Below are 23,099 nucleotides of genomic sequence, written 5' to 3'. Positions count from 1 at the left end.
ACAAATAGGATGGTGTGGACAGGAAAGGTGCTGAGCTCTTCCTGCTCAGCCTGTGCGCCGGGAGCCAGGCTATTCCGGTACCCGGCTTCTGTGGATCCAGATGATGAAAGGCAGCTGAATATGCTGGCAAGGGCTGGAAGGCTGGCAGGCACTCTGGCTGCATTTCTGACAGCTTTCCACCGTTTCTCTTTTTCAGCAGGTTAGGCCATTGTGTAGAGTTGAGTAATTCCCTTACATCCCTGTGCGTGTTTTTACAGGGCTGCCGTCTTCCTCTCTCGCCTGAGCACCGCAAGGGGTCACGAATACACGTGCCAGGCACACTTTCACAGCCCCTCCGGCATCCCGTTTGTATCATCTTTTTCGCTCCCATTCATTCCTTGCCATACTTTCCCTTACGGGCTGCTCCGCCGCCCCTCGTTCCCGTCTCCCCTCACGCTCCCCCCGGGCTCGCCCGCCGCGTCCCACCCGGCGCGTGCGAGGGGCAGAACCGCCGGAAGCCCCGCCCCCCGCCTGCCTCTTCCTCACGGCAACGCCACGCCCCCCTCCCGCCCATTGGCTGCTCGCGCCTCGCTCCCCGCCTCCCGCCGCGCGGCACGCGCCTCCAGCCCCATTGGTCTCTTCCCCATCCTCATTTGCATGCCTCCCCGCGCACCAATGGGCGGCCGCTGCCTACTTAACATGCAAGGGAAGTGGCCATGAGCGGGCGCGGGGGCCGGGCCACCACGTGCTGTTGCTAAGCTTCGGCTTCTAAATTGTTACTACACGGGCAGCCAATGGGCGCGGGCGGCGGGGATCTGTCAACATCCCCTGCCCCGACAGGGGGGACTCTGGCCGCCGATTGGCCCGGCCGCCCCTCCGCGTCCCGCCCCGCGCCTGTTCGCGGCTCGCGATTGGCTGCGCGGGCTGCCCGTCCGCTGTGTGTCAAATGTAGGTTGAGCGAGGTGCCTTAAAACCGGGGGCTCGGGAGTCCCCGCGCGTGAACTCGGCGCGGGGGGCTCGGAACGGGCAGCCATGGAATTGAACTCCCTGTTAATCCTCCTGGAAGCGGCCGAGTACTTGGAGCGAAGAGACCGAGGTACAGGGCGCAGGCGGGCAGTCGGTCAGGCACCCGCAGGCGCTCCCAGCCGCTCTCGGCCTTTGTTGTGCGGCGGCCGGGCCGGGGCAGCGGCCCCGAGCCCGCACCTGCCCTGGGGGGACCCGGGCTGCGGCAGCGCGCTGGGGGAGCATCGCTGCTCGCATCTTGGCTTTTTTTATATATGACCCCCAAGCAAAGCAGAAGGGGGTTGTTTGTGCCGCCCTGGATGGGACGGTGCGTGTGGCAGCGCTCAGGATCCCTCTCGCCGCTCCGTGTGTGGCAGTCGGTGATTGTATGGCAGCTCCCCTCACCCCAGCGCAGCGTGACAAGGGTTTGCATGATCCGCCTCGTTTTTAATGTGCACTTCAATAATCCTCCTAATTTCGACACTTCGGTGTTGTTCTTTTTTTCCTTTGGTTTACCGAGTTACGTTTTTTTTGTCTCGCTTCTTTAAGAGATGCCAGAATAAAATCCAAACAAATCAACCGGAAAAAATTCTGTTCTTTACCCTGGCGTTCCTGCAAAGGAGGAAAAAATTGCATGGAAAAAATATATTGCCACTAATGCTGACTTTGTCCCTAGAAGCAGAACATGGCTATGCATCAGTGTTACCCTTCGATAGTGACTATTCCAGAAAGAAAACAAAGGCAGTCACCATGGCCAGAAAATCCCAGAATAACAGGTAATAGACGCACCGCTTTTCAGAATGAATCGTCAGCTTTTCCAATGTGTCTAGCTTATGTGCAGTGCATACATTTATGAAAAATAATAATTAGTCCAGTGTCTCAGTTTTCCCCATCCCGGTAGTCGCCATTTTTCCCCTGGATGGGCTTGGCTCTGTTTTGATCTCTCATATAAACACTGCCACGCGTACACCATCTCCTTAGTACTCACTGCACTTCTGAACCATCCGCCCTCATCGCTCCTTCTGCTCCGCGCTCGCCGACAGCGGCTTTTGCTGCAGACCTTAACACCATAATCGCCACCCAGATTTCTCTTTGCATGGCAACCTAATGTCCCCCCCGGCATTTATTTATAAACCACAGGCAGCGAGCCGGCCGCCTCCCCCATGGCAGCCCGAGCAGATGCAGCCTCCGGTTGCGGCGGCGCTGGGCTCTGGGGCGGGGAGCGTGTGCGGGCGGCGGGGGGGACACTCCACACGCCCTCCAGCCTCTCCGGGAGGTACGGGGTGAGAAGGTGCCGGAGTGAGCTTGACCTCCCCGCGGGCTATGCTGCACCGCCGGCTCGCCAGCCCTTCCGCCTGGCCGCCGCACGCAGATCCGCCGGGGTGCGCGGCTCGGTTGTTGTTTATCCCGGTTATCGCCCATCCGCCTCTCCGCCGCCGCGGTTTTGTTGTTCCCCCGCAGCCGCTACCTGCGCTGCGATGGCACGAGCCGAGCGCTGCTGTGCGCAGGCTCTGCAGCTTTGTTTGCTGCTCGGGCAGCGGCTGTGTACGTGCAGGAGGCTGGCTGTCTTACAGGGACACTGCCGGCCCCTGCCCGGGAGCAAGCCTAGCCCTAGGCTCTGCCTGCTCTGGTCTGCTTTGCTCTTCCAGGGCTGCTCCGGAGAGGACCGAGGACCGTGCCCTGCTGGGCCTGCTTCGTCCCGGGGCAGCGATGCTCTCCCCAGCGCAGGCTCTGCTCTGCATGGTCATGCTGGATGGTGGGCTCCTGTAGAATAGCCTAAAATGAACTTGATTTGCACGTGACTTGTTTTCCAAAGGAGCAGAGAGTCTCGGCAGGCCCGCTCTCGCTGCTCCGGCGGGCATCCTGCGGCCGGGTCGAATGGTGCTGGGGAGGTGCCAGGCAGATGGCCAGGAGCTGCTTGTGGGGCACCGGAGGTGCAAACCGAAATCAAAAGCTGACGAACTCCCTCCTTGAGCAAAAACACGAGCTGCTGAGTGCCCTGGTGGTGCCTGCTGCGGCCGAGCAGTGTGCCTCGAAGATAACTGAGGGGGAGCAAACTGTGCCCCCGTGCCCCTGCCCCGAGCAAGGCAACCATTTTGGGGGCTGTTAATTGCAATACTCCTACTTTTTTCTTTTAGTTTTAGTTGAGTTCTTTGTCTCATCATGGAGCATGAAAAGACAGTTCAAAAGAGAAAGTCATCAGGAGTGGGAGGAGTGTCTTGTGTCCTGAGACACTTTGCTCCTTAAGATTTTTAATTATTTTCATATAAAGTATGCTCACTGCTTTTAAAAAAAAAATTCAAAACAGATTTCATAGGATTTCCAGCTGTAAATTGCTCCTTGAATTGTACAGATTTCTTGTCTGTCTCTTCAAGAAATCTGTGTTACTTACAGAGCTATTATTCCATCGTTTCCGTTCTTAGGGCTCTTGTCATCCGCTGCAAAATAGTTATTTGTCTGAATTGTAAGCTGCTTTCAGGAGTTTTTAGGAGAGGATTTTTAATCTATCAAATGCAGCAGAATTAAAAGATTTATGGTTACAAATTTGGTAGTGTTATTAAAGTTGAGGCACACACATCCACTTGCAGTTACCTTCTTGCTTTTTTTCTGCCTGCAGATTTATATTTATCTGTTTAGCATTTTGCTCTGGTTCTCACTCCATAGCAGTGGCAACCTTCAAAAATGCCATCCTGCAGTGTGCAATGTGTACGTTTACCTACACTTTCTTTTCTTCTAGCTGCATTGATGAGATGAGGGATGGGTCATCTGTGTTACAGGACAGGATGATGCTTGTCAGGGAATGGTTTCCAGCACGAACACTGCTGGGACAGTGGCTGGCTTGGTTCAGCATGAACACTGGGCTTGCTGACCGGTGTGGGAAGCAGAGGCACATTGCTTTAATGCAGCTCCCTGTTCCTTCAGGGACAGAGGGGCAGCAGCAGTGCCCTGTGGGCACCTCTGCATTGTCTGTACGGGCTGTGTACCTATGTCCAGCAATCACTGCTCATGTTTGCGTGCGCACTTAGATTTTCTGGGGAGAAATTACCCCCACATTTAAACATGCAAAATACACAATGTACACCAGCTGGTGTATTATTTGGAGTTTAGAGGCTATAGGGGCCAAGCCCCAGACTAGAGTGAATTTTTTGGTAACACACTTAATTCTTCCTAAGCAACTCAAAGATTAAGAGGGAGACGACTGACCAAAGTTCAGAGGATCTGGAGTGGTCATGGGTGATGTGAACCACTGGGCAGAGTGTTTGTCCATATTGTTCCACTTTAACCATTTTCCAGACTCATTGGGTTTGGAGTGTCAGATGCTGGGAGACATGTGATTGCATACAGGGGATTGCATACATGTCTGAAATTCACGCCTTATTATTTCATTGTTTTTCTGGATTAAAAATACATACTTAAGGTTGGAGGCGTAGGAAAGGAACAGCTAACTGCACATTTCAAATCTGCAGGGGCATTGTTGTTTTCATTATCTATTTTTGTATCCTGCTGCTTGCAGCATCTGATCAGATTAAAAAGTGAGAGATGTATATATGCACATATGGGTTTTTTTCATGCTTTATGAAGTATACATATATAGAAGCATGAAAAACATCTCCTTATTCTTGGAAAATCAGAAAAGAGGGGAGGAGGAGAAAAACTGTCAGATGTGAGGGAGCCTGTGTGCTGTACTCTTCTTTGTTCTGTGTTTTCCCTCCCGTGTGCCTGCCTGTGGGGGGAAGAGAGTACCCCGTGTGGCACAGGTGTGCTGGCGAGGCGCCGTGGGCTGGGTGACAGGCAGGGATGGATTTCAGCTGCCCTGGGCACTGATGGACCCCACCTTCCTCTGCCAAAGTGCTGGTGATATTCATGTAAGAAATTGTAGGATGAGACCTCCATCCCTTGTGGATGGCTGGCGAGGCCCAGACCAGCAGGAGAAGGGGCAGGAGGCTGTGGGCCCTTTGGACAGGATGCTTGGGTCTGGGCTAAAAGGTTGCTGGCCTCTTGACTGCAATTGAGTGAGAAGTAATTCTGGCAGGTTTTGATTCATGCAGGGAAAAATACCAGCAGAATTACATTTGATTAACCAAAATCTATAAGCTTTCTGTCCACTGTAAGAATTTAACATTATTGCTTTGTCCACTGTTAGCTTTGAATCAAAATTGAAAGTGGTTGTTAGCAGTTTGTTGATAAACAATATTCTCGGTGTTACTGGTAGCAGTCAGACACAGTTTAGCCATTTCTTTTTCACTTGCACATTAAAATGTCTTGATGTTATGTGTTTTCTTCTCAGTTTTCCTGTGATGTGCCCTTTCCCATGTCACACAAACCAAACTGCTTTGTTTTCTTTCTGGTTTGCTGTTTGTACCGTGTCCTCAGCCGAGATTCAGACTTGTTTCCCCCAGTAATTTTGACCAAAAATCCTCTGGCAAATGAAACTGGATTCTTGTTTTGTGAGGAGAACAGGAGATTAGAGAAAGCCACAATATTATCTTTTGCAGGGAGGTAAACCTAGGTCACATCTTCTTGTTACAATAATACTTATCAGGTACTTGACTACAGTATAATAAATGTCTCCGCAGAGCAGTGGCTGTATGTAGTTCCTAAAGCAGTGCCATGCAGTGTAATAATTCTTGCTAAGGTGTACTTAGAATTAAAAAAAGGCATAAAACAAACAGCTGGATTTACTGCTGTTGTACCTTTGAAATGTTAATAGCAAATATTCAAAAGTCAAGCTTGGTTTTTGCTCCAAGGAAACAAATAGGTGACGCGTGTGCAATGTGCCGAGGAGGAATGCGACACAAATCTGAAATTTGGTGACGTTTGCTCACAAGGCAGAGCACTCTGACAGAGGAACATGCAATCCTGCGGATAACGGGGCTTTCTTCTGCCCTGGCTGCAGTGACACTCACCAGGTGTTGGGTACCTTGAGTTGTGGGTGGGTTTGAGGTGTGTGTCTGCCCATGCACCGGGGAGCTCAGGCAGCTGCTTCGCCATGAAAGGGTCAGAAATAAGGTAAAATGAAAACCAAAATCTTAGTGTTAGATGCCAGTCTACTGAGGTCACAGTTAAATTTACTTTCAGAGAAAGGAATTGAATGTCGGTGGTGCAGTGTGTTTGGCCTGTTAATTTAGGAGCTGGTTTATTGAAGGAGAGGGAGCAAAATAAATGCCGGTTTATAAATATATCTTCTGTGTCAATTAATTAATATTTTTGCTCATATGTTATATAAATAGACATGTACTTTGTGCTGTGTTCTGGCAAAGGGTTACATGTAGAAAAAGATGAGAGCGGCATTTGGATTTTCAAATAAAAACAGAGCTTAATGTCCGAATTCTTCTGTTGATGTTGGCTCATGGTGAGGGTGAACCTGTGGCCCACAGAGTGAGCCCCTTGCTCCCTGCAGATGTTTTTCTGTGCCCACACTAAGCAGCTTAGGGATCAGGGCCTGATTTTTGTTTTATTTTTCCTTTTTTTTTTTTTTTTTTTTTGTGAGAGGCCAAGAATAAAACACTGCAAAGCAGACTGTGCAGATGTAGCTCCTCTGATTTTTCACCTGGATTTCTGAATTCGATAGATCTTTCTGGGTTTGCCTTCTGAAAGCTAGGACAGCAATTGTTACCGCCACATTTGGTTTTAAAGTAATGCATTTTAGGTCCCAATATAACAGATTTCACCAATGGGCCTATCGCCCCTGAGGAACCGCGGTAGGTCTGCGATGTTTGGGAGCTGCCCTGCTTGTGCAGTTGAGGAAAACAAATTGCCACCGTATTAGAAGCACGTTCAGACCTGGCCACTGCAAACATGTGGCAGCACCAACTTGAATGCGATCCCGGAGCCAGAACTCTGCATCAAGGCTGTGCCAGTATGCCTGGTTCCCAGATCCCAGCTGAATCTGCAGAACCAGTTAAATTTTGCTATGAGGAGAATGCAAAATTAATTTTAGTGGATTGATTCGGTACAGGCTGTTTCTTTGACAGGCTGTAAGTAATGTGTCCAGTTTGGAACAAACGGAAAAAAACCAACAACCCAGGAGCAATGAATGCTAGGGAGGACATGTGCTTATGTTCAGTTTTCTCTGTGCTTTGCGGAGCAAACCGTAGTATTTTCAGGTGCATCCCAGGCAGGTTAGGTATGTGGACAGGGAATTTCCTGGAAGCGAATCTGGATCCTTTCAATGAAAAGCTGCACAGCAGTCGCATTCACACAAGACTGCAGGTGTAAGCTTTGTGCTTTTACACACCTGCACTTCTGGGAGTAGGAACTGGATGCAGACACTTAAGGTGTAGCACCTTATAAACCTTCTTGTTCTGTTTGTTCTTACTCTTTTGGCCTGGACAAAAGGTGAAGTGCTGGCAGTGTAGTTCACATGGCTGCATGACCTTAGGTGGAGTTGTATCCTGCACATGGGTTGTATAACACCCTGACAGCCCTGCTTGCACCAGGAAGCCCTGGCACGGGTAAGGTGCTGCCGCAGTTTCAAGCACTTGGTTAAGTACCCTGCTTTGGTCCCTATACAGTGCTTTAAAATGCGTTGGCAACTGGTAGTGTATTGGTGAGTCACGGTCTAGACCTCCTCCCATTAACACAGGGCAATAAACTTCAGCAGCATTTCCATACATCCCTGCTTTTGTCAGGAGCTGCTGGCTTCCTGCTGAGCAGATGTCCCATCTGGTGGGGTAAAGGGATGGAGGAGTAGGGAAGGTGTCAATACTGAAACAGGCCGTGCATCGCACATACAGTGAAATCTCAGTCTAGATGAGAGCAGCATGTGAGCAGCTCCTGCTGGCTCACCCATAAACTGGCAGCAGTGGACATGGAGGGGCCCTTGCCTTTTCTGTGTTAGTCCTGCCATCTCAATTAGCACCTGTCTGAATTGTTTAGGTGTGTCTGTTGAATGTTGCATCAACCAAAAGCTGAAATCCAATACCTAGAATTCCTGTTTGGGGAAGGGAAGGTGGTGGAGGGAGATGGTTCTGGGGATGTGCTGAGGGAAGTATGCACAGCATCTTGCAGACCAGTGTCTGCATTTACTTGGTTCCTTGTTCTTTCAAATCTTCTTTTGACAATTTCTTCACAAATAAAATTTATAGTCAGTGAACTGCCTGGCATTTGTAAAAGGGATATTGGAGCTGTCTCAGATCAACAGTGTAGTCTAAGCACTAGTGTTCATTATCTCTTCTGCCTGAATCTATGATTTTGCTGATTTTTGGTTGTTGTTATCTGAACCTTTTATTGACACCTTTTTTTTCATCACTGCTACCCCCAACTTCCCAAAGCTTTGCATGAAGATACAAACTCAATAGAGTGAACCTAAGTTAAACACCAGAAGTCTTCCTTCTCTTGCAGCCGTTTTTGAAAGACTCCACAGACCATTTGCCTGAAAATCACAGTCATATATCTGTCTCTTTCATATAAATACATATGTGCATGTATTTCTTAGTTGTGGCCTACATCTTATCTTTACTAAAGTAGTAGTAAAGGACTCCATTTTGAAACAGGGTGCTGGGTTGTGTGCAGACCGGTTTGTACATTTTCTTTCACTCACTTTAGTTCACATAAACAGCAGGAGATGGATATTCTTCCAATACACTGTGCTGTAGACAGTGAAGGAAATAAAAACCAGTATTTTGAGAGAAGTTCATCTCTTCTGAAAACAATCCCAACCAAAGAAACCCCTGTCATGCTTTGTAATAGGGGTATTTAACTTGCTCTGTAGATGGAACAATTCTCAGGTAAATGTCAGGACTCTAGGTTTTGGTTTCTGCCTAGGGCCTGATAGTTGAGGCGTTAGTCAACCCCCTGACACCTCCCGAAATGTGTGGCTGGTGCCTACGTTTGCACACTGCAGGCGTCACTGAGGCTTTTGTGTCCCCAAGAGCTCTGCCAAGAGGCACATGGCCACTGCCGCTCCGTTTGGCAGCTGGCACACCCACGGCTGCGCCGCTCCAGAGCTGCTCTGGCAGGACATACCTCAGGAGAGCACCGGGGTCACCCTTCATGCACCAGAGGTGCCCTGTAGGTGTGCTGCATGAAGAAGGACTGTCAGCTGCTCACTGCATCCTTTCTCAGCCCAGCAAAATACTCCATGCAGGCTGGATTTCTTGGCCCGTGTTGTCCCCATGTGTGCTCACTGGAGCTGCTGTGAGCTGGCAGCTCAGAATGGGCCAGTTGGAGTGATTGTGTTCACCTTTGTGCTAATTGCCAGAAATGTCAAGGAATTAATGCCATACGGATGAATCCGGGCCAGCCTGTATTTCCTTTCCCTTCCAAAGTTCCCTACGAACAGTGTCTTTGTGCCTTTCACAGGCCTGTTGAGGGTGTTTGGGGACAATGGTTCCCTCCTGACTTCTGTTTTCCATGTGTTTTCATAAACACTGGTGTATTTAGCATAGTCTTTTGTCAGTTTTTGTGAACACTGGTGTGGAGAAATGATTGTGGAGAAAATGTCTGATCTCTGCGTAGAGAGTAGAAGTAGAAGATAAAAACAATATCCTCTTAAGATAGCCAAATGACCAAGCCCACCTTGCCCTATTAATGTAGCACAGAATATGTGTCTAACACTTTTAGTGTTGTTGCATTGGTCAGGAGCACTTAAAAGGCATTGTAGAAACACACACATTACTTGATCATGGCTCACTTGATGCAAGAAGTTTAAAAAAAAATACATAAAGAATTCATAGACTTTTCATAGGCTTGTGAGAAAAAGATACCAGGTAATGGTTGACATAATTGATGTCTTGGTACCAACACTGAGATGCTTTCTGGTGAGAGTGGATTAGCATCAGTGCTGAACCTTGTACACATTTCAGTTTTACCTGCAGAAGGGCAGTTCACTTAATTCCTTGCAGGATCAGGGTCTGCACTGGCCTGAGATCACTTGCTTGTGGGTTTGTTCACTGGATATTTTTTGGGTGAGCTTTGCTTTCTTTTTCCTCTCAATGGCTGGAGTGATGCTCTGCCATCAGTCACACCCAGGTACAGCATCCAGCAGCTTCCGGTGTGTGCAGGGAGAGGCAGGACAGCACGGCACCGGGCAGTATTTGTGCAGGACAGCTCTGTAATTGCCCTGGGATGTCTTTGCTCTCTGGAGGGACTGTGCACTTGCCCTCCACAAAGGCCCCTCACTCTGCACCCCGTGCCCAGCTGCGGGCTGGGGTTGCAGCAGGCTCCAGCAGAGCTGCTCTGACATAATCTGCCAGCCCTAAAAGCTGCCACCACCTCTGCATCTTTTGATCCTTACGTGCTGGGCATGTTTTCAGGGGGACAAAACTGAAAGTACAGAAAATTGCTGGTTCTGAAAGTGACAGTAACTTCATTTTAGGAATGTTTTTAACCTGAGATGTGTAAATAAATAAAATGAATATTTTTAGCTGAATCAGTTTAAAATAAAAGTCTTCCAAGAATTTAAGGCTGCCTTCTAATGGCAAAAATCCCGAGGCATTGGTTGGGGCATAAAAAAAAATCTCCAATCTGAGCAGATTGGAAGAGGATAACATACTGCTGTGGTTGGTACAGGGATTGTGATTTTTTTGGGTTTTATTTTCTGTTTGTAGACTCAGAAGAATTAAGAGGATTCCTCTTTTGTTGCCATTAAGATGTCAACAACAACAACAACTGCAGTGATTAGCTGCTGATTGTTCTTTCTGCTTCTCCATGGGCTTGAAAGCTGGCCTTTTGGGTGCTTTTTGCTCTTACCTGTTGCCATTTAGATCTTCTAACATTTTCTGCCCCCTCGTAATTTTTCTTCACATATAAAAATCTCATGGGCTGTTTTTATTACTAACCTGCTCAGTTTTTTATGTTCATTTCTGTCTCTGAATGTATTGAACACTAATAAATGCAAATATATTATAATTCCCCCCAAACCTACAGTTTACTCATGGAAATTAAGTTGATACCCTGAAGAATCTAAGGGATGTAAAAGTGAATCGATTTAATAGAAAAGCTGTTTCATAATCCATGTTAAATACATATTTCAGAGAACTCTTTTGCAACATATGCAGGTATTGGCTTTTAAATATTCTAAATCTTGGTTTATTTCTCCTTTTCTCTAATATTTCTTTTCTCTTTTTAATAGGTCATCACACAACGAACTAGAAAAACATAGGTAAGTTTTGAAAAAAAAGCTAATTAAAAGATGTATGGCTGACATTTTAGTTACCATGCTTATTGAAGAACATTTTGTTGAAATTTTTTTGATTCTGCACTGAGTAATTTATTAAGTTGATTTTGGTTTTTTTATCAACTAAAATCTAATAGTTATAGTACTATTTGGCACTTTTTTTCCCCCTATTGTTTGGTATGCTCCTTTTGAAACATCCCTAATAATTATCTTTGTACTGATTAATGCTGTAACTGGTTAACCGAATTGTTACTAACAAAGAATCTGATTGCAGCAACTGTTTGCTAGAGGTGTTAAATGTTATAAGTACAAAGTATTTTTGTGACTAAGGTGAATGCTTTTTGGGAACAATGTGTCACACAGGGTTATTCTATGTTTCTTTTAAAGTATGCCTAAAGTGCAGTTAATTTTCATCTTGCATGTAAGTACCTACAGATCCGTTTTTCCCCTCCCTCCGCTTCCTTGCTGGTGCGTGTCCTGTCCGGAGAGCTGTGTGTGAGCTAGGAACGGGCAGCTCCTGAGCCGCAGCCTGGTCCGGTGAATCCAGCGCCAGGAAAAGCCGGACCTACCCAGGACAGGCATTAGACCCTGCAGCCGCGCGTGGTGCAGAGCTCTCGTTTGCCCCGTTCTGGAGGCAGTGTTCAGCGTGTGTTGTACCGTGTCAGAGTGTGTTTGCAGCTGGGCCCCTGGGCTGTAGGAAGGCTCCGGGAGCGCTGCTCCGAGGGAGCTCAGAGAGCAAACGGGCCCGTCTTGGCTCTGCCTTTGGCTTCCCTGCTGTGGCACCCTCACTGCGGGGCCGCTGCCTTTCACCCACCATTCAGGATAAACTCCCATTCGGGTGGTTTTTTGTTCCTTTTTTGTGTAGCTTGTGGTCTTTCGGGTTTCACGCATCCAGAGAAAGCGAGGGGGGTGTGTGTGGATATGATTTAAACTTATTTGCATGCTTCTAAATACGTGAAACATGGTTGATGGCAAAAGAAGATTGAACTCGTGGGGGTTTTTTTGTGTGTTGTTCTGTGGCTGCAGTTATGTAGCAGCTAGACCATCACTTCCCTTGCATGCTTACATGCTTTCCTGTAGTTTAATTGTAATATGAGTAAACTATAGCTCTGCCTAATAGCCACGTGGTCATCCTAGAGATGAGAGGAACTGGAGAAGGCTCAAGCTCACAAGCACAGGCCTGGGCTGTAGAATGCAGTGCATTGGCTAAGGCAGTGACATTGACCGGCAGAAGTTCTTCTGACAGAGTCTTCAGGAAAATAACTGCATGTAAAATTCTGTCCTTCGGTCACACTTCTTTAAAAGAAAAAAAAAATAATTGGCCCCAACTACGATTCTTTCTCATTCCTCTGTATTTCTTCCTTCCCTCCTGCTTCATCAATACAAATTTACTCTCATCTGCATATTCCTTTTATTTTTCCTTCAGTTATTTTCCTCTTCTTCCTTCTGCTCTGCCTTAACATGTTTAAGCAGCACAGTAAATGAGGCACAGCAGCATTTGCAGCAGATGCAGGGCCAGAAGGAGACTCTATTAATTGTTCAATCACTGTTCTCACTTCCAGTTCTGTGTTGTATCTTTGTAGTAGCTGGACCATACAGTACTTGCCTTGCTACCTTTTCTTTCTCTGCCATCTCAAGGTCAAAATAGGTAAACTGCACAGTATGTCTTGTGATTATACAACTAATGTTTCTAACTGCTGCTGCTTGCTGTGCCTCCTGCAGTTAAACTACTTGAAGCCAGATTTTTATTATTCCTGGTGAGAACTTGCAAATTAGTGCAAGATCCTTGTATGTGCAAATGGGTGTTCACAAAAGCAGATGAGGTGTGTGCAGTTCTAGCTGCCTGATGTATTGGTGTGAAGGACTCCTGCAATTTTTATTTCTTCTTTTAACAACCCCCTCCTCCAGCACTGTGGGTGTATGAGCAGATAATACCGATCATAGTGTTTTTCACAGTGTTTTACTAAAAGTACATTAAAATCTATCAAATGTCTTGCACGGTTTAATGGGAGATTCACAGCCATGATGTGTCCCTGTAGCAGCTGGTCCCTGCAGCAGAGCCTGTCCTCCCCCTCCGTGCAGCCCTGCCCTGCCAGTTGGGAAGCACTGGATGTTGATTTTGGAGGTGTCTCCTTTCCAGGACCAGCGCCTTTGACTCAGCACTGCCATGATGCTGCTCTGGCAAGACACACTCGATTATCTCACAGGAGCCCGTCGAGGAGGAGGGGAGGAGAGGCTGCGTGTGTCCTCCTCCATGCCCAGTCCCTCACGTGGTGTCTGAGGGCTGCACCCTGTGCTGGAGGGCAGGGAAATGGCTTCCTTATTTACAGGGCTGTTGTGTCCTGCGTGAGGGTGGCCAGAGATGTCACTGAATGGAAACCCATGGTAGCCATGCACGGTACATGGTGCTGTTTTGGGTTCTGCACTGGTGTTGCACGTCAAAGGTTTTATCTCTGGTTTTGATGTCAGTGGAAATGGCAGTGGTTGACCTCTGTGTGTGCTGGCTTGACCATTTGGCACCACCAGTTTATTTTGCATTTTTTACTGCTGGGTCTCTTTTCTGTGTGCTCTTGAGGGGGAGCTCAGAGGAACACAAATGAAAGCAGAAACATAATTCCAAGAAAAAAAATCTCATTATATGATAGAATTCAGATTAAAGTTACGGTAAAGTGTTTCTCAGCAATTCATACATGAAATTGCTTTTTCTGTGCTTTAAGTCTCTCTATAATACCCTGCTCAGAGCTTCAGTGTGTGTTCATTATAGGGACACTCTGGAAGGACTTATCCCTCTAATAGCAGTTTTGTTTTGGTCCTGTGTGATCAAGGTGTGCATCTAGGAGCCATGAATCAGGAAACCCGTTAAATAAGAAGTAAGAAGGCAAGAAATCTTCTCATCCTAGGGACAGATGAGGTCCTAGAAGATATTTTAATAATTACAGACAGGTTAGTCAGAGTGTGGCACTTGGATGTAACTAGTTCCTAATGACAAACGTGCACATGTATATTTATGTAGGTATTTTTTGTTGTTTCCAGCCAGACCATTAGGTCTGTAGGCTTTCACAGAGCAATATAAATAGTAAGTAAATTAGTAATCATGACTTTTTGCAAGGAAATTTTTTAATCAACCTGACAACTGTATAGAGGAATTCAACTTTCATAGTATAAAAAACACCCAAGAATTTACGAGAGACATAAGCTTCTTTAAAAGATACAGCATTATCTCATTTATTTGCATCGGTTTATACTAGTTCTGCATTAGAAGGTAAAAGCCAAGGTGCATCTCCCTGAAGACTGTGCTGAGATCTCCACGCTGCTCTGTGGAGGCAGGGAGAACCTGCCCTCGGCTGTTCACCCGTGGATTTGTCCCCCAGCTTGTGCAGGGCTGTGTGAGGAAGAGACACCTCCTGTGAAAGCACGTGGAGTCCTGACAAGGGATACTGGGATCAGCCCATCAGGACTTCTTCAGTGTCATTCAGTCCTGCCTGGCCATGAGGAATTCTGCTGCAGGAGGGGTTCAAGGTCTTGCCCTTTCCCTGGCAAAGTCTTTGGAAACAGCTTGTGAAACTTGATGATTTTAAAGAACAGCTTCTAAGAATTTGTGAGGAAATGAATAGGTGTACTTGAAGTCAGCAAGCCACGTGCTGCTGTCCCCAAACTGGCACCCATACGAGCTGAAGAAGTGCTGTGTGACTCTGGTATGGCTTGATCTAGGTCCCAGGTCTGCAGGCTTGGATTTGACAAAAGCTGGTGAGCTGAGGCAGATGGAGGTAAAAACCAGGCATTGCTGTTTGAGCTGAGACTGCTGTGGAGGTTGCCTGAATCAACTGAGTAAGACAGCTCTGAACTTTTAGAAGTGCAAGACCAGAATGGGGAATACATGAGACACAGTGATTTGCAAAACCTTAAAGATGGAAAAAAACCCCAAACCTTTCTTTTTCCCAGAAGAGCTTAATGTATGTGTTGTGTAGAGCCCTGCTTGGGGGAGACTAAATGTGTTCCCATGCGCACAGAAGGTAATACTGACGTGAGTTTTGTGCCGTCCTTAAATCTAAAATCTTGCCAGAAAGAAGTTTCTATATTGCATCATCATGTGTATGAATGGATATCTCTACAGAAATATAGGTTTTGATGAGGAGTATATATTTCGATGGGAGCATTATGATGTACAGCATTAGCTGATACAGTAAATAGAGCAGATGGCTCTGAAGTTAAATTCTGATAGGTGGTTTTCTCATGGAGAAATTGCAGATGCAAGAGCACAGTTACATTCATTGGTACGTTAGTTGCACCCACCACAGTTGCTTTATGTTTAAAGTTAATATAAGCTGAGAGAATGCTTAGATGGATGTCTTGAAATCCTCTCTGTGGCTCTTAAACTGCAGGTTAATGAAAAGCATGTAATTGCAAATTGGTGATAAACTTGGAAGTTTTGAAACAGAACTGAAAGGTCATTGAAATAACAGCATACCAAAATAATGCTTAATGTTTATTTTTATTATGGGCTGCCTTTTCAAAATCACAGATTACCATTGTGGTTAGCACTGTTATGCAGCATAAGGTTGTAACTGCATTGATCCATCACATTGAACGGCTGTGGTGCCACCACTGACTGAGGAAACCCCTGAACTGGTGCTGGAGGTGAAGTCCTTCCAGGGAAGGATCACCCAGTGTCTCGCTGCTGTGCTTCCATCAGGAATTTAACCCAGCCCGGGTTGCATGCTGGTGCTTCTGGGTCCTGCTTCCTGCCAGCACAGCAGGAGGGGAGAAGCTTCCTCCTTGGGCCAGGTCACCTTCCTGAGCCAGCTCCCTGTCACAGGCACACCCTGATACCAGCACAGGGAGAGGGTGGGATGGCTTCTTTGGGTGACAGTGTTAATTTACAGTGTTAATTTACAGTACAGAGCAGTTACAGTTCACTTCTCTGTCAGTTTAATGTTTTTCCTAGGCATCCAGTTTTGGCTGCTGTTGCCTGGAAAGTGCTGTGTTGGATGGGTCTTACTGACCTGGGACAGATCTCATTGTTATAATGGGTCTATAAAAATTGCTGCCATTTCTAGGATCTGTCCAGATTATACATAAACCATTCAGATAATGCGGCTGCTACGTTAGTGGTGGAAACCACATCATCTTGCTAGCGGAATCTAACCTCTGTACTGGATCTTCTGGTTTTCTCATCAAGAAAAGAACTGTTTTTACACCATCTGGTTGGTGTGAAGTGGTTTATAACAATCCCAGTGAATTGCAATAAACACACCTTTGCACTGCTTAAGCAAGGTAATGTTTTAGGAGTGTGATTTGCCTTTTGTGAGCTGATAGCCACGGTGGTTTGGGCATCTGCTCCCCCTCCCCAGCTACGACTGCTTCTATGAGGATGCCAGTTGTAGTGGGCAGGTGATGTGTTGCCTCAGCCAGTGCAAGGCTGAATCTCAGCTTAAAGCCCCTTTTGCCAGGTGTTTGCCTCTTAAATCCCTGTAAGAATTTTTTTTTTGTGCAGCTTGTTTAGGAAAATCTGTAAAGAACTGGTCCTGCAGAGCTGAAGGTGTAATCCTGTGCTTTTGCTGAAGTGACCCATGTTTCTGAGTCTGACAGATCTGTGGAATTAAAAGAAATTGGAAGGTTTAAAACTTTGCACTGAAATGCTGTTTTTCCTCACTGTGCCCCCATCTCTGGGCAGTCAGCAAATGTCTGGACCTGTGACTTACCCTGCAGTACCTGCTGCAATAGCTGCTGTAAATATTTATGCACTGAACTGTTATCTTTTCAGTGCACAGAGCAGCTCACCTGATGATGCACTCCCAACAAATGTGTCTTCCTACCTACACTGCTGCTTTGGAAAGGAGGGGTATGTTAAGCAGACGAAGCTTGAAAATTAATCTGCTCAGGAGGTTATATTACAGGTATCAGAGAGGTACACCTACTCATACTTCGGACAAAGCTTCTATTTTGCAGTGAAAGATGGGACTAAAGTACAGTCTGGACTCTACAATTGTCATGTCCTTTTTCCTGCTGAAGCCAGCTTTGCACTATGGAGCATAAGTGGAGTCCTGGGTCTGGGCTGCAGAAAGCCTTGTGCTTCCTGGCCAGCCAAGCAGCCAGCAGGGAGCAGATGGGTGAGAAACCAAGTGCATGCGTTTTTTTCCACTTGAATTCGTTCATCCCTCTCTTCAAACATAAGTTTATTGTGTGTCAGCCTCTAATGGACTATGTAGAAGGTGGTTTATGTTTTCAGCATCTGCTAATTGACCTGGCTAGTCCTCATCCAGCATGGTAGAGAGAGTGGGCTGGACTTGTACAAAGTAGAGATGGATGGGCCAGACTTTCTGGTACTTTCAGGACAGTTAGGTGCTGATTCCCTGCATGGGAGGTGCATGAGAGGGCCTGATGGTGACTGCTGTCCTGATTGGAGGAGAAAAAAATAAGTGGAATTAGGTATTCAAAAAAAAAAGATTTTCTTTTAAGCTTACTTAGCTACATCTGGACAAGTGAGCTGGAATTTGATTTTTGTTTTTTTTAAAGGTATTTAGGCAGCTAATGGACTTTAAGAAGTTGGCCTCTGAAATGAGTCTTACATAATGCAATGGGAATCCTTGGCTGAATCTCAGCCAGTCAAGTCTGTGGAAGCCCACAGACCAATATACAGAAGTGGTACCTGCTGTGGTTTGAAGAAGGGGCAAATGTCCCTGAAAGCCAGGAGTGCAACTCTGGCTCTTTAAGGCAAGGTTGGCTCTGCACTCAGGATTCACACCAAATCTGCAGAAGGCTGGCTTACTTTCTCCCAGGTACGTCACAAGCGTTCATGTCCCAGTGTCCCTGCTTGGAGTAGACAAAAAGGAATCAACCTCAGCTGGAGGAGGTGGCTATGTTCTGTGAGGTGCTTGTCCTGTCCCTTCCTCTCCCTGCCTCCATGCTGTATTGCATCTGTAGCTCTATTTTTAGCACTCCTGCCCCTGGAGTGACTACCTCACTTGGGTATTGGATAGACCATGACCTGGTCCCAAATTCAAAAATGTCTCTTTCTGAATGGAATGTGTGTACTTCCCTGGTGCAGCTCATGCTCCTTTTCCTTCATGGTCTCTATCAGCAGACACTTGTGCTTAGATTTACTGCACAAAATTCCTTTGCAGGTCAATTAGTTGGTATCTGTGTTTTGTTCCCCTTGGTACACACCGGTGGTTGAGCATGTGGCAGACTCCCGCCTCACACCCACGGAATTTAGTAGGAGCTGTGCCTACCTGCAGGCTGAACCCTGCATCACATCCGGGCAAGCTGCAGAGGATGCAGAAAAGGTTCCAGAAACTGTTCTGAGCAGGAGCATTTAGACAGCAGATCATAAACGTGGAAAAAGCATGATGCTGTTCCATCACAGATGTTTATTTGGGGCCTTTTTTGGAAAAACAAAACCAAAACCAACTCCCCCTCCCTACTGCCCTTCCCCCCCCCCCCCCTTACCCTGCACTCGTGTATGGTATCCAGTTAAAAACTGACTCCTCTTATCCTAAAGAACTGTGCAATCCACAGGAATGGATAAGATATTCCTTCTACCCACCCCTCCCTATGTTTGGGAGGAGAGAGTTGTTTTGGGACTTCATACAATGCTGTCTTTTGAGATGGAAATACATATGCTGAGCCATGTACACATTCTCCTAGGCTAGAGCAGAGTGACAGGACTTGTCAAAGGATGTCAATTGGCCAATAATACTGTTTAATGCTAGTTTATGTTACGCAAGCTTTTTTCTACACAAATTACTGTGACTAATTTTGTAGCGCGTGGAGATTGGCACAGCCGACACAGAAGAGGTGTTGGGCTTGGATGTATGTACATGAGGTCATGTTGCAATGCTTCTAACTTGAAAAACTAATAACTCAAGTTACAGGCTACATGCCCTACATTAAGAAAGCCTTTATTAGATTCTACCTTATAGCAAGAAAGCAGATTTGTGTAACAGTCAAAGACTACATCTGAATGTGGTAAAACGCCTGTAAAAGGCTGGAGAAGTAGTGGTGAATCCTCTTCTCCCAGCTGCCACCTTGGGATTGATGCCGAACAGATTTATCTGCTTTTCTTTCCTTGCTGGTTCAATTTGGGTAACTAAGTGAAGATACAAGGTGCTAAATAAGGGGCTTTCCTGGCATGTAATTGCTGCCAGGACTCAGCAGCTCCTATTGAAGTTGGGAATACCATCAGTGTTTGCAAATACCTGCTGCACAGACATTCTGTGTCTTACATAGCACATTAGCTGGTATTTACAAAACATAAAGGTAGCAAACCCTGTAATTCCCCAAGAAAGCTGACTTAATCCCGATTGGTAAGTGCTGTTGTGTTGACTGCTGCAATGAACAGCATGGGTGGAGCAAATAATTTCTGCTAGGGAAATTTGGGAGCTTGTTGTGTATGTTTGCTAGAAGCAGTTATTGGGTGTAGGTGCTAAGAGGTGTTTTAAATAGACTGTTGAGTGTCTTGGTTCCCACTGCCTGAATTTACATACTCACATGGCAAGTGGGTCCAAACTTCTGGCACGTTCCTTCCCCAGATAACCTCAGGACACTGCACTTAAGAAATCTGAGCTGAGTTTTGTGGGGAAGAAAGAAGGAGGGAAGGAGGAAGAGTTTTGAAAAGCTGTTCCATACCTTATCGTCCCAAATGATGGATCATTTTCAGGTTCTGCTCAGCTGCACCTTATCTGGCTCAGAGACAACCAGTTTTGTACTGTTCAAGGGAAAGGGAAATCGGATGGAAATTAAATTACAAACAAGGCACTATCTGTGCTGTGGCAAACTGTATCCAAACTTGGAGGCAGGACTGTCAGATATCTGCAGTCTCCACTATCCCATGATTCCAGATCTTTTCACTTTTTGTTGGGGGGGAAATAAGTGTCACTCAGCTTTTTAATTCTCCTGAAAGTAAGAGTACCCACTGCAGCCTTGGAAGTGACCATCTTTAATTACAGTCATTGCATTTAATCCTTCCCCTAAATTTGTTTATACATACACCTCACTGTCTTCTATTCACCTCTAATTACAAAGTTGAAATGAAGGAGTTGGAGACATACAGCAAGACATTTGGGGACATGTATTCTTAATTACTGCAGTGTGATTTCTTTTCTTCTCTTCCTTTGCTGTTCTCACTTGGGGTCCTGGAACCAGCCTTCAGTTGTCTGGAACAGGCACCCTGATGTTGTCCCAGGGCACTTCAGCTGTCTCACTGGAGCACATCTCAAGTATCTACATTGGTAAAAGCAGCACCCACCACTTCCTTCCCCAAAAAAGCCAATTCATTTGTGCATGCTCAAGCTGCCATCATGAGCTGCTCCCTCTAAGATGGCCACGAAGCTTTGGTATGGTGCATGTGCCGAGGAAGTAATAGCAAAAGCAAAAAATGAAAGTAACACATAGCACTAAATATCCCGTTCTGATAGCTTCCTGATCAGACCTTAAAACTTCCTATGACTGTGAACGAGCAAGTGATTGTTTAGATGCTGAACTGGAGACAGAGTTGCCTTAACTCCTGATGAGGTTTTAAAGCTGTGGTGTAAGTTGCTGTTCTTTTGGTGCCTTGTGCACATCGGAGCATGGAGTCCCTGCAGCATTTGTCAGGCTACTTAAATTGGATACTTGGTATTTGGATATGGAGGTACAATAGACAATAAAACCACAGTCACAGGTATCCAGTATTGCAGATATTAATGCTTCACACTCGTTTAAGTTGATGCAGGAAAGGGCTGTTCCCAAGGCCTTATGCTCAGTATGTGACAGCAATGCATGTTTGTTAATTTAGCTAAAATAATTCAACTTGACTTGCCTCTCCTTTAATTTGGCATCATACGGTGGTATAAAAAAAAATCTTGAACACATTTTTCCCCTCATTTGACATATGTACAAAATAACTAGGTCTATAGGGAGGTTTAAAATTAGGCAGAAAAAGCTCACTAGGCCCAGAACTGTGCTCTTGGCTTAGTGCTGTGCTGCAGCTCAACTTCTCTAGGCTTATTTAAGCATTGTAGTCTCCCACCCCACTTTTTTTTTTTTTTTTTTTTTTAAGATCCTTCCTGTTGGCAGCTGTCCTGAGACACGATGTTCTTGCTTAGCATTTTGATGTGGGGAAACAGTCTGATAATTAAAGCCGGTTTCAAGCCATGAGCTGATTTGTAAGTAGTGACTTGCTCTGGGGTGTTGTCAGTTGATAAACGTGTAGCTTGTGTGCACAGAGCTGAGCTGCACCTTGGTCCTTAAGCCCCACGTGAGAGGGACATACAGCTCCCAGGAGCCCCTTCTGGGACAGACAGACTGCATCCTCTCCAGCCACCTGTTGGTGAATGGTTAATTTGTGAAAAATTACCACTATCATCCTGTTCCCCTCTTGAGTGTGAACCCAGTGCAAACGTGTTGTTGTTATGCAGCTTTTCCTTGTTTAAATAAATGTAATTCTCTTTGACCCACTCTCTGCAGTCCTTGACAAATTCCTTACAAGAGTACTGTGAAAGGTGGCGAATGCCAACACACTTAGTGCAGATCTGCAGACATGCCGTGGCTTTGGATGTGCTGTGCAAAGTTGCTTTGTGGTGGTCCACTGCCAGCGCGGGCCAGAGTGTTGCTGCTCTCATGTATGTGTCTGCACGTCCCTAATCTACCCCTGGGGTTTCCGTGGGCAGCGTGTGTGAGTACGTGTGTGCCTCCATGTAACTTCAAGTGCGAATTACAACTGCTTGATCCTGCAGTGGCATGGTCTCGTGACGGCACTTTCCTTATCTAATTGGGTCTGACACTATTCTGAGGTAGCAGACAAACTTGAGTCCTCCCTGCAGTGTAATCTAAGAAACTTGAGTGCCAGTAAGACAGATGGGTTTGAAGAGGTCTAATTTAGGAGGACTACTAAATTGTGATGTGTGCATTTTAATCTGTGAAACAAATGGGTGGAAGGCTGGCTGAATGAAGTATTAAATAAGTTTGTTAAAAGCATGGCTGATTAGTTTTTGTGGACTCTGTTTTCGGTATGTCCGATGGTATTTCCATCACTTGTGTCCTTTCCCCACAAGGCACTGTTGTTCATCTGCCTGGATTAGGTAGGTACTGTGTGATGCTGAGCTTGTGGTACCAGGTGACACCTCCTCGCTATTGCTTAAAAGTGAGAGGTAAACGTTAAAGACAATCAGTAGATAACAGGGCTAAAAATAGAAGACTCCTGAAAAAGAAATTCCTTTTCTATTAGCTCTAAGAATTGTTTGTATCTGTCTGACATTGACTTTGAAGTTTAAATACAGAAAACTGTTCTTTATAGATGAGCACAACCTAAAGGCTGAAATGCTGAAATATAGGTTGGAATCTCCTTTTTTTTCCTTTTTGCAGAAGAAAAGAAATCCATAAAAGGGCAAAACCAAACTGCAATGAGTTTCAGCTGTTTGCATAATGTTTGATTTCTGTTGCCTCAGATTCTTGCAAGGTCAGAGATTCATTGCCTATGGTCAAAAGAATGTAAGAATCTCATACATGTAAATTTGTGATGGACACCATCCAGGAAAGAACAAATGATATCCAGGTGGCCATTACTTTTGCTTGTGATACTTCTGAGAATCCCTGTATAGCTTGTAAATTTCTGTTGACATTTCCCACGAAGTACATCTCAGATTTCTGTGTGTTGCTGTTAGTTTATCACCAAGACCCAAGACAGTGAAGGGCTTTTAAACCTTTCATGGCTGCTCTTCAAATAAGAGCACCTTAAGACAGTGGGATGGCTGAAGCATGTGAGGGAAAAGCCTGCCTGCAGGGACGAGTCCTAGAAAAAACACATGGAGAGGAGATGAGAGTGGTCAGATGATGGTCCTGCAGCCTCTTAGTACTGCAGAGCCCAAAGCTATGGTTCCCTAGAGGGTAAAACAGATACCAGTCAGAGCTGCTGCTGTTCCATCTGCCCTGGAGTCCTTGCTGGCATGGTCCTGCCTGCGCCTTGCCTTGCCCAAGTGCTCTCTTGTGCCTCCCGTGCTGCTGGCTCGGTCTGCAGGCG

At 46.1% G+C, this 23,099-nt stretch overlaps 1 protein-coding gene across 3 annotated transcripts in view; it reads left to right on the top strand.

The window, feature by feature from the left end:
* The first annotated feature begins 927 nt into the window (after positions 1–927).
* MXD4 (MAX dimerization protein 4) overlaps positions 928–23,099 on the top strand; it is a 41,196-nt gene continuing 19,024 nt past the window's right edge. Inside the window, exons 1-3 of one of the 3 annotated variants that reach the window (XM_032108451.1) lie at positions 928–1,075; positions 1,589–1,757; positions 11,057–11,086. In XM_032108451.1, the coding sequence (XP_031964342.1) occupies positions 1,012–1,075; positions 1,589–1,757; positions 11,057–11,086 (263 nt within the window). In that variant the 5' untranslated portion in view covers positions 928–1,011. The remainder of the gene's footprint in view (positions 1,076–1,588; positions 1,758–11,056; positions 11,087–23,099) is intronic. The other 2 variants (XM_032108453.1, XM_032108452.1) reach the window with 2 other exon arrangements.

This window comes from Corvus moneduloides, chromosome 5, assembly GCF_009650955.1.
Source record: "Corvus moneduloides isolate bCorMon1 chromosome 5, bCorMon1.pri, whole genome shotgun sequence".
NCBI lineage: Eukaryota > Metazoa > Chordata > Aves > Passeriformes > Corvidae > Corvus > Corvus moneduloides.
The sequence above is the reverse complement of the archived record's forward strand: the minus strand, read 5'-3'. Positions and strand labels throughout refer to the sequence as shown.